Source organism: Platichthys flesus, chromosome 15 (genome assembly GCF_949316205.1).
Source record: "Platichthys flesus chromosome 15, fPlaFle2.1, whole genome shotgun sequence".
NCBI classification, from domain to species: domain Eukaryota; kingdom Metazoa; phylum Chordata; class Actinopteri; order Pleuronectiformes; family Pleuronectidae; genus Platichthys; species Platichthys flesus.
In genome coordinates, this window is record NC_084959.1 from 23,210,155 (window position 1) to 23,221,879 (window position 11,725).

The following is an 11,725-nucleotide window of genomic DNA, read 5'->3' on the forward strand; positions in this document are numbered from 1 at the left end:
GTGGATGAGGAGAAATTCATCCAAGTGTAAGACAAGCAAAAAACAAGACATTTCCTGTTGCCACCAGGGGGCGCTGCGGTTTTAAGTCATCATTTATGCATAGATGTCATCAGGCGGGGACTATTGTCTTACATGTCTAGTTTGGACTTGATTGGAACATGTATGTCCGAGATACAGATGCCCGTGTTTTGATGGCGTGTAACCAATTTTTAACGCCATGCCACGGTCACACGGTGTGATAAAAAAAAAATCCCTCAATCGTTTTTTATCTCCATCTTGTTGTGATGACACTCATCTGAATTTGAAGTTGATCTGATGAAAGCCCTGGGACAAGTACGTAAAAGTAAAAATGTGGGATATTGCCAAAATGGCCACTAAAAGCAAAATGGCGGACTTCCTGTTGCGTTTTTCATAATGCTCCATGAGACTTTTTTTCATGACTGGTCACGATACACCTATATCCAGATTTTGATGAAAATCCGTTATGTGGAAACCTAGGGGCTGGTTCCAGGGGGCGCTGTAGAGCCATTTTGCCACGCCCAATTCCAATTACTCCAGAATACTAAAATATCCGCAGACCTTGAATTTCCTGCAAAGTTTCATAACTTTTTGAGCATGTCTAGACCCTGAAAAAGCCCCCCAAAGGGAAATAATAATAATAATAACTAGGGCTACGTTGTAGCACTTGCGGGCCCGAGCACCCGCACGTTGAAGCCTGTTGCGGTCGGTGGAGAGAGCGATCGATGACCAAGCGCACATCATCGATCGAGCATGCACTTCTCCACGTTGCATGCGTTTTGCGCTCTGCGGCAGTAGGCTTGCCAGTAGGTGGCGCCATCACTATTATTACGCACAGACATATATATCTGTTCATGTAGGCGCTCTGATGTAGCGTGAGCAATTTTGTGTCAATTGGACAATGTTAACACAACTTAATTTTCACACTGATCAGTAGGTGGCGCTATGACCCTGAACTAATATTTATATGTGGAGCTGTTCAGATCAGTATTGTGATCATAGGTCAGTAGTTTGGAGCCGGTTGGATAATGCAGAGTGGATTAACAAAGTACTTCCTGTTTCCTGGTGAATCAGTAGGTGGCGCTATGACACTGAGGAAATATTGACACATAGAGCTGTTCAGGCTTGTACTCTTATCATGTGACAGAAGTTTGGTAGTGATAGGACAATGCACAGTGGAGTTATGATAACATCGTGTCCTTTGGCGAAGGAAAATCCTTCGCCGCACATCAATGTTTACACGGTTTGAGGAAACGTCACAATTCTGACCATGATCTAATGACTTGACTGATCTGATTTGAGCTGTATATTGTAAATCAGCCAGGAGCAGTTCATCAAAGTATAAAACATGTCACTTCCTGTAGCCACCAGGGGGCGCTGTAATTTCAAGTCATAATTTCTGTGTAGATGTCATCAGGATGGCACCCTTGTCTTACATGTCTAGTTTGGACTCGATTGGACAATGTATGTCCGAGATACAGAACCTCGTGTTTTGATGGCGTTTAATCAAACTCAAGACGCCACGCCACGGTCACACGGTGTGACGAAAGGTCAATCTCTTAATCACTTTTTATCTCCATCTTGTTGTGATGGCACTGATCTTAATTTGAAGTTAATCTGATGAAAGCCCTGGGACAAGTGCATCAAGTAAAAATGTGGAATATGGAAAAAAAATGGCCACTTAATCCAAAATGGCGGCCTCCCTGTTTGGTCAAGCATACCTATCCAAGATATTTTTTTGTTTGTTATGAAACGACACATGTCCCGATAGATTTGTATAAATGTCGGCCATCGTAGTGCCGGGGTTGCCCTATAGGGGGCGCTGGTCAGTTTTTTTGCCACGCCCATTTCTTAAAACCATATGAATATCTTCAGGGGGGGGCTGTTGTTACACACATGTAGTTTGAGAGAGATAGAATCATGAACACTGAAGTTACAGCAATTTCGTGTTTCACGGCGAGTTGATGAACTTCAATGCCACGCCATTTATATGGCGTTTGACGAAAAGTCACGGTAATCTTATGTCTTCATTGTCAATGTCTTGGGACCCATTTGATACAGTTTGACATGGTTGAGGTCAGTGGATGAGGAGAAATTCATCCAAGTGTAAGACAAGCAAAAAACAAGACATTTCCTGTTGCCACCAGGGGGCGCTGCGGTTTTAAGTCATCATTTATGCATAGATGTCATCAGGCGGGGACTATTGTCTTACATGTCTAGTTTGGACTTGATTGGAACATGTATGTCCGAGATACAGATGCCCGTGTTTTGATGGCGTGTAACCAATGTTTAACGCCATGCCACGGTCACACGGTGTGATAAAAAAAAAATCCCTCAATCATTTTTTATCTCCATCTTGTTGTGATGACACTCATCTGAATTTGAAGTTGATCTGATTAAAGCCCTGGGACAAGTACGTAAAAGTAAAAATGTGGGATATTGCCAAAATGGCCACTAAAAGCAAAATGGCGGACTTCCTGTTGCGTTTTTCATAATGCTCCATGAGACTTTTTTTCATGACTGGTCACGATACACCTATATCCAGATTTTTATGAAAATCCGTTATGTGGAAACCTAGGGGCTGGTTCCAGGGGGCGCTGTAGAGCCATTTTGCCACGCCCAATTCCAATTACTCCAGAATACTAAAATATCCGCAGACCTTGAATTTCCTGCAAAGTTTCATAACTTTTTGAGCATGTCTAGACCCTGAAAAAGCCCCCCAAAGGGAAATAATAATAATAATAATAATAATAATAATAATAATAATAATAAAAATCCTTACAGATTCAATAGGGCCTCTCACCATTCGGTGCTCGGGCCCTAATAATAACTAGGGCTACGTTGTAGCACTAACGGGCCCGAGCACAGGCAATTTCAAGTCTGTTGCGGTCGGGGAAGAGAGAACGTTCGATGACCAAGCGCTCGTCTCCACATTGCCTGCGTTTGCCCTGTGCGGCAAGGAAGATCGCTCCACTTCTTCTGGCCAGCCGCTGGTGCTGAACTAGAGGTAAGTAACCTTGAAACTATCCAACATAACCTATTGCTTTATCTATCATCATATGCTTACATGCCTCAAGTTTTTTGTAATATGTAATTGTTATAAAAGTTACCGTTTATTTATCACGTCTAATGAACAGATTGAAGCAAGATAACTCGACAGTCTTGTTTTGGTTTTGACATTATTTTTTTTAATGAGTTACTATCAATACGCTACACGTTTACGTTTCATGTGATAGTAACTGTTTCACCAATATTCTGATACAGGATGGTATATCCGCCATTACTATTTTCACATTGTTTATTTAGTCTGTCATGGAGTTGTAGAGTGAATTAGACAGTAGTGATAACATTATAATGTCCACACATCAGTGTTGTAAACACTTCTCCAATTAATTATATAATTATGTTTTCACACTGAGGGAAGTGGAGAGACTTGATGTGGACTGTTATCAACAGCTCTGTGGGAGATCATCACCTTGAATATTACGGATGAGGTAGAAAGACATTTTATCTATGTGTACAATGTTGTATTTCTTTGTCACGTTTTATCAAAAGCGATTTAAAGTATGTGCATTTAACCATTAGGATACAAACCCAGACCCTAGTACATCGGTTCTAGCTGAAATAAGTAGTGCTTCATAAACAACACAAAACATTCATAACAGTACGCTTCTGCTCCTCATTAATGCAGCTCCTGATGTCCCCAGCAGCAACATGGTGGAGATCTGCAGCTTCATGCTGGTCAACTGGAAGACAACTGATTAAGATTAAAAGATTAAGATTAAAATCCATTTATTCATCCCAAACACATGCACAGACATGCAAAGGCACACTCATGCAGGTAGGGAAATTTAATCGCTGCTTTTTACCCATCTGGTGCAGGACACACAGAGCAGTGAGCGACCATGTACAGCGCTCGGGGGAGCAGATGTTGGGGGAGTGAGGTGCCTTGCTCATGGGCACTAGAGAGGGTAGGGAGACTCTTGGATTTTTGGACAGATCAATCCAGGTTCGACTTTTGTTGTCTCTCCATGGAGTCGAACCAAAGACGAACCAGAGACCTTCTCTGCCCATAGTCCAAGTTTCTGCCACTCGACCACCGCCTCTCCTCATGCATCATCAAACTAGTAATCTACACATCATTCCATGCGTTGCTCCCTTAACTACAGATGGCCTGCGAATGTCATGGAGTTTTACAGTGAATTAGACAGTTTAGGTATGATTTTAATCTCCACACATCAGTGTTGTAAACAGTTCTCAAATTAATTATAGAATTATGTTTTCACACTGAGAGAAGTGGAAAGACTTGATTTGGACTGTTATCAATAGGTCTGTGGGAGATTATCACCTTGAATAGTACTGATGAGGTAGAAAGACATTTTATGTATTTGTACAATGTTGTATTTCTTTCAGCACTTTTATCAGAAGGGACTTAAAATATGTACATTTCACCATGAGGATATAAACCAAGACCACAGTACAACAGTTCTATCAGAAATCTGTTGTGCTTTATACACAACACAAAACATTCTTTAACAGTGCGTTTTTTCTCTTCATAGATGAAGAACTGCAGCACCTGATGTCCTCAGCAGCAACATGGTGGAGATCTGATTTGATACACTTTAGATAAGAACCCAGTGTTTTATATTTCTGCTTTGCCATAAGAGACAGAACATGGTCATCACAGCTGTGTCCTTCAGGCTCGTCTGTCCCTAATAAAATGATAGGAAACATGAAAGTGATCGTCATTATTGTAGAGGAAGAGTTACATATGAACAAAGTGTGTAATCTTATTTTCTGTGGATATTCAACTGTGTATTTGAATATGCTTTTGGATTAAAACGTGCACTACCATGACAATGAATGTACAGTATGGAGTTATTTCACATTCAAAGTATTGCATATATTATTTAATACACAATGTATTATGTGCAGTACTTTGCCATGGTTGTTTGTAATTAATGAAAAGAGGTCTGTACCTGAAGTCGGTGTTCAATGTGGTTGAATTCCAGTTGTCTCATGCTGGACATGCTAGAGAAAATTTCAACATAAATATACAAATGTGTAAAGTCATACATGTGCCAGGTTAAGTCCTTAACACACTTTAAATGGTAAAAAAGGAAGTGTATTACTTCAAAGTTAAACAGATCATAATCATTTCAGCTTAGGAAATAGTTAGTGTACATCAGCATCAAATTCTCTATTACACTGTCTGTTCTAATAAAGATACAAGGCTATAATTTATTTATATTTAACAGAACAATTCAGTGAAATCTGCCTGAGATTACAATGTAAACAGTGCAGGCAGCAGAACGTTTAGCTTTCTCTGTAAGACATCATAACAATACTCTGAATAAAGAGCTTTGGAAGTTGAATTCCCCTTTAAACATCTGCTCTTAAAATACAGATGTGACTTTAAATACGCACGTTTCAATTGATCACTGTAAGTCTGTTTCAGTAGAATAACTAACTGTGTAACATTGTCAAGTCAAATGCCTTGGCGAGTGAAACCATTTTATAGCAATAGATATCCTGATGGAGCTAATTCACCGGACACACACAGTCTCCTGTCTCAGATTTAACCTCATAAACTAACGCATGCCACTGCTGGGCGGACCTACTCATGTCGGTTCATATCGGTGTGTGTCGGTAATAGTGCCGTTCGCATTAAACAGGAGTTAATGCCCCAGATCGGAGTTCGTATTTAGCCTCCATGCTAACGGACGTTAGCTCGAATGCATGGTACTAAAACACCCTGCGAATCACTTCTACACATCTAAATAAAATACTGAGCTTGACTTACCACAGAAACGGGAGCGCAGACGTCTTTAACGTGTCCGTCAGCAGAACAAGCAAAACATCAAACTGTGTTATTCATCCGATACTGAGTGGGAGGTTTCGAAAGTCTCGAGTTGTGTTCAATGACACAGGAAAAAGTAAGGAGAAGGGAGGGCGCAGCTCACTGTGACGTCACGTAAATTCCAAACCACTATATCGCTTATTATAGCGATATAGAGGTAGTTACGAAAAAGTTCACCCCCTCAGAGTTTTAATGAAGGAAGAACATAGCGATTGAGACTAAAACCAAAGTTTGAATAATGCTGTAAACAGGTTTAATTCTACTCTAAAATTGGGCATTTTAACATGGGATTCAATGGGACTCTCTCCGACGAGCTGATGAACTTTCAAGCCATGCCATTAATAAACCGCATGATAAAAAGTCACAATAATCTTATGGCTACATTATCAATGTCTTGAGACCCATTAAACAAAGTTTGACATGGTTTTGCATATTGGATGAGCAGGAATACATCAGAGTGTCAGCTATACATTTCCTGCTGCCACCAGGGGGCGCTGTCATTTTAAGTCACGATTTCTGTATAGATGTCTTCATATCGCAACTATTGTCTTATGTGTCTAGTTTGGACTTGATTAGACAAAATATGTCCAAGATACAGAAGCTCGTGTTTTAGTGCGTTTCACCGAAGTCTCATCAAACTTTAGCGCCACGCCACAATCACACGGTTTGACGAAAAGTCGATCTTTCAATAACTTTAGATCTTCATTTTGTTGTGATGACAGTCGTCTAAATATTAAGTTGATTTGATAAAAGCTGTACGACTAGTATATAAAAACATAAAACGTGACAAAAACAAGACTTTTCCTGCTGTCACCAGGGGGCGCTGTCACTTTAAGTCACGATTTCTGTATAGATGTCTTCATATCTCTACTCTTGTCTTATGTGTGTAGTTTGGACTCGATAGGACAAAATAAGTCTGAGATATAGAAGCCCGTGTTTTGATGGCGTTTAATCAAACTTTAACGCCACACCACGGTCAGACGGTTTTGCTAAAACGTAATCCTTCAATAACTTTAGATCTCCAATTTGTTGTGATGACGATCGTCTAAATTTGAAGTTGATCTGATGCACGTTGAAGCCTGTTGCGGTCGGTGGAGAGAGCGATCGATGACCAAGCGCACATCATCGATCGAGCATGCACTTCTCCACGTTGCATGCGTTTTGCGTTCTGCGGCAGTAGGTTTGCCAGTAGGTGGCGCCATCACTATTATTACGCACAGACATATATATCTGTTCATGTAGGCGCTCTGATGTAGCGTGAGCAATTCTGTTTCAATTGGACAATGTTTCCGCAACTTAATTTTCACACTGATCAGTAGGTGGCGCTATGACCCTGAACTAATATTTATATGTGGAGCTGTTCAGATCAGTATTGTGATCATAGGTCAGTAGTTTGGAGCCTGTTGGATAATGCAGAGTTGATTAACAAAGTACTTCCTGTTTCCTGGTGAATCAGTAGGTGGCGCTATGACACTGAGGAAATATTGACACATAGAGCTGTTCAGGCTTGTACTCTTATCATGTGACAGAAGTTTGGTAGTGATAGGACAATGCACAGTGTAATTATGAAAACATCGTGTCCTTTGGCGAAGGATGATCCTTCGCCAAACATCAATGTTTACATGGTTTGAGGAAATGTCACAATTCTGACCATGATCTAATGACTTGACTGATCTGATTTGAGCTGTATATTGTAAATCAGCCAGGAGCAGTTCATCAAAGTATAAAACATGTCACTTCCTGTAGCCACCAGGGGGCGCTGTAATTTCAAGTCATAATTTCTGTGTAGATGTCATCAGGATGGCACCCTTGTCTTACATGTCTAGTTTGGACTCGATTGGACAATGTATGTCCGAGATACAGAACCTCGTGTTTTGATGGCGTTTAATCAAACTCAAGACGCCACGCCACGGTCACACGGTGTGACGAAAGGTCAATCTCTTAATCACTTTTTATCTCCATCTTGTTGTGATGGCACTGATCTTAATTTGAAGTTAATCTGATGAAAGCCCTGGGACAAGTGCATCAAGTAAAAATGTGGAATATTGAAAAAAAATGGCCACTTAATCCAAAATGGCGGCCTCCCTGTTTGGTCAAGCATACCTATCCAAGATATTTTTTTGTTTGTTATGAAACGACACATGTCCCGATAGATTTGTATAAATGTCGGCCATCGTAGTGCCGGGGTTGCCCTATAGGGGGCGCTGGTCAGTTTTTTTGCCACGCCCATTTCTTAAAACCATATGAATATCTTCAGGGGGGGGCTGTTGTTACACACATGTAGTTTGAGAGAGATAGAATCATGAACACTGAAGTTACAGCAATTTCGTGTTTCACGGCGAGTTGATGAACTTTAATGCCACGCCATTCATATGGCGTTTGTTGAAAAGTCACGGTAATCTTATGTCTTCATTGTCAATGTCTTGGGACCCATTTGATACAGTTTGACATGGTTGAGGTCAGTGGATGAGGAGAAATTCATCCAAGTGTAAGACAAGCAAAAAACAAGACATTTCCTGTTGCCACCAGGGGGCGCTGCGGTTTTAAGTCATCATTTATGCATAGATGTCATCAGGCGGGGACTATTGTCTTACATGTCTAGTTTGGACTTGATTGGAACATGTATGTCCGAGATACAGATGCCCGTGTTTTGATGGCGTGTAACCAATTTTTAACGCCATGCCACGGTCACACGGTGTGATAAAAAAAAAATCCCTCAATCATTTTTTATCTCCATCTTGTTGTGATGACACTCATCTGAATTTGAAGTTGATCTGATGAAAGCCCTGGGACAAGTACGTAAAAGTAAAAATGTGGGATATTGCCAAAATGGCCACTAAAAGCAAAATGGCGGACTTCCTGTTGCGTTTTTCATAATGCTCCATGAGACTTTTTTTCATGACTGGTCACGATACACCTATATCCAGATTTTGATGAAAATCCGTTATGTGGAAACCTAGGGGCTGGTTCCAGGGGGCGCTGTAGAGCCATTTTGCCACGCCCAATTCCAATTACTCCAGAATACTAAAATATCCGCAGACCTTGAATTTCCTGCAAAGTTTCATAACTTTTTGAGCATGTCTAGACCCTGAAAAAGCCCCCCAAAGGGAAATAATAATAATAATAATAATAATAACTAGGGCTACGTTGTAGCACTAACGGGCCCGAGCACAGGCAATTTCAAGTCTGTTGCGGTCGGGGAAGAGAGAACGTTCGATGACCAAGCGCTCGTCTCAGCGTTGCATGCATTTGCGCACTGCTGCAAGATAGACGCTTCACTTCCTGTAGCCAGCAGGTGGCGCTATGATTTTAAGTCATGGTGTCTTTGTTGATGTCATCAGGTCGCGCTTCTTGTCTTACATGTGTAGTTTGAACTCGATTGGACCAAATATGTCCAAGATACAGAAGCTTGTGTTTTGATGGTGTTTAGTCACATTTTGACGCCTCGCCACGGTCACACGGTGTGGCGAAAAATTGATCTTTCAATAACTTTAGATCTCCATCTTGTTGTGATGACACTCGTCTAAATTTTCAGTTGATCTGATGAAAGCTCTCCAAGAAGTACTTGAAAATAAAAAACATGGAATATGGTCCAAATCGAATATGGCGGGGTTCCTGTTGCGTTTTTCCAATTGCTCCGGCGCGTTTTTTGTGCATCTGGTGATGATACACAACTGTCTTCAATTTCGTGAGGATCAGTGAATTCTAAATGAGGTGTTTCTCCATAAATGAGGGGAAGCTCCGTTGGTGGCGCTGTTGAGCCATTTTGCCACGCCCATTCTTTAAAACCATCTGAATATCTTCAAGGGAGGGGGGCTGATGATACACACATGTAGTTTGAGGGAGATGGACCCATGAACACGGAAGTTAAAGCGTTTTCGTGTGTCATGGCGAGCTGATGTGACGCCCCGCCACAGTCAGACAGTGTGACGAAAAGTTGTTTGTTTGATAACTTTAGATCTCCATCTTGTTGTAATGACACTCGTCTAAATTTTCAGTTGATGTGATGAAAGCTGTACGAGAAGTATATCAAAGTAAAAGATTATGGAATATGACCAAAATGGCCACGAAATCGAAAATGGCGTGCTTCCTGTTGCGTTTTTCATATTGCTCCGGCGCGTTTTTTGTGCATCTGGTGATGATACACAACTGTCTTCAATTTCGTGCGGATCAGTGAATGCTAAATGAGGTGTTTCTCCGTAAATGAGGGAAAGCACCGTTGGTGGCGCTGTTGAGCCATTTTGCCACACCCATTTCCAAATACCCCAGAATACGTAAATTTTCACGAGGCCCATAATCTGCCCTATAGATGTTGAATGCATTCTGTAGTGAGAACACATTCAAGCACATGTCCTACACCTCCATGAGAGGGGGGAGGGGTGAGAAGGGGGAGGGATGAGAGGGGTGAAAGGGGGTGGGGTAAGATGGGGGCGGGGTGAGAGGGGGGCGGGGCCTTCAAAACAGGTTGATCTGAGGAGGTCTGTTTTAGACAGAGTAAAAAGGTGCTGTTTTAAATTATCCTTGGGGTATTTTTACCAAAATATTTTACAGACATTTCATTAAGACCCCAAGGAACCATATCAACTGTGGTGAAATGGAAATAATATGTCCCCTTTAAAGCGAATTTGTCTCCTTTAAGCGTTTTCGTGTGTCATGGTGAGCTGATTTGACGCCCCGCCACAGTCAGACGGTGTGTCGAAAAGTTGTTTCTTTGATAACTTTAGATCTCCATCTTGTTGTGATGCCACCCGTCTAAATTTTAAATTGATGTGATGAAAGCTCTCCGACAAATAAATCAAAGCGCACGATGTACAAAAACAAGACATTTCCTGATGCCACCAGGGGGCGCTTTCCTTTTAAGTCATGATTTCTAGGTAGATGTCTTCCGGTCTCGACTCTTGTCTTATATGTGTAGTTTGGAGTCGATTGGACAAAATATGTCTAAGTTACAGAAGCTCGCTTATATTGGCGTTTAGTCGAACTTTGAGACCTCACCACGGTCACACGGTATGATGAAAAGTTTAAATATTGATAACTTTAGATCTTCATCTTGTTTTGTAGAGTGTCATCTAATTTTTAAGTTGATCTGATGAAAGCTCTCCGAGTAGTACATAAAAACATAACACGTCTTAAAAACAAGACATTTCCTGTTGCCACCAGGGGGCGCTGTGATTCTAAGTCACAATTTCTGCAGTGATGTCTTCTGGTCGCGACTCTTGTCGTATGTGTCTAGTTTGGACTCAATTGGACAAACTATGTCTGAAATATGGAACCTTGTGTTTTGATGGCGTTTCATCAAACTTTAACGCCACACCACGGTCAGACGGTTTTGCTAAAACGTAATCCTTCAATAACTTTAGATCTCCAATTTGTTGTGATGACGATCATCTAAATTTGATGTTGATCTGATGAAAGCTGTACGACAAGTACATCGAAGAAAAAATATGGACGATGACCAAAATGTCCACTAAAGTCAAACTGGCGGGCTTCCTGTTGCGTTATTCATAATGCACTGATGGACTTTTTTGTGCATCTAGTCATGATACACAATAGTCTATGTTTTTTTTGAGGATCGGTGAATGCTAAATGAGGGGCTTTTCCGTAGGTGGCGCTCTTGAGACATTTTGCCACGCCCTTTTCAAAATACTCCAGAATACGTAAATTTAAGCCACCTTCGAATTTGCTGCAAACTCCTACAACTTTTTGAGCACATTAAAGCCCTCAAAACAGGTTGATCTGAGGAGGTCTGTTTTAGACAGAGTAAAAAGGTGCTTTTTTAAATTATCCTTGGGGTATTTTTACCAAAATATTTTACAGACATTTCATTAAGACCCCAAGGAACCATAT

General features: G+C 41.1%; 1 protein-coding gene and 1 long non-coding RNA gene across 2 annotated transcripts in view; one reads left to right on the forward strand and one right to left on the reverse strand.

Annotated features, from left to right (window-relative positions):
* The window catches only part of LOC133969190 (myotonin-protein kinase), a 30,825-nt gene extending 26,154 nt beyond the window's left edge, over window positions 1-4,671 (forward strand). Inside the window, exon 12 of the mRNA XM_062405493.1 lies at window positions 4,578-4,671. Coding sequence (XP_062261477.1) covers window positions 4,578-4,581 — 4 coding nt within the window. The 3' untranslated portion in view covers window positions 4,582-4,671. The remainder of the gene's footprint in view (window positions 1-4,577) is intronic.
* Window positions 4,594-5,941, reverse strand: LOC133969191 (uncharacterized). Its single transcript, XR_009924185.1, has 3 exons — window positions 5,822-5,941; window positions 4,998-5,049; window positions 4,594-4,730 (listed from the first exon to the last, which is right to left on the reverse strand). It is a non-coding gene; the product is annotated as an uncharacterized LOC133969191 (long non-coding RNA).
* Between the last annotated feature and the right edge of the window lie 5,784 nt (window positions 5,942-11,725).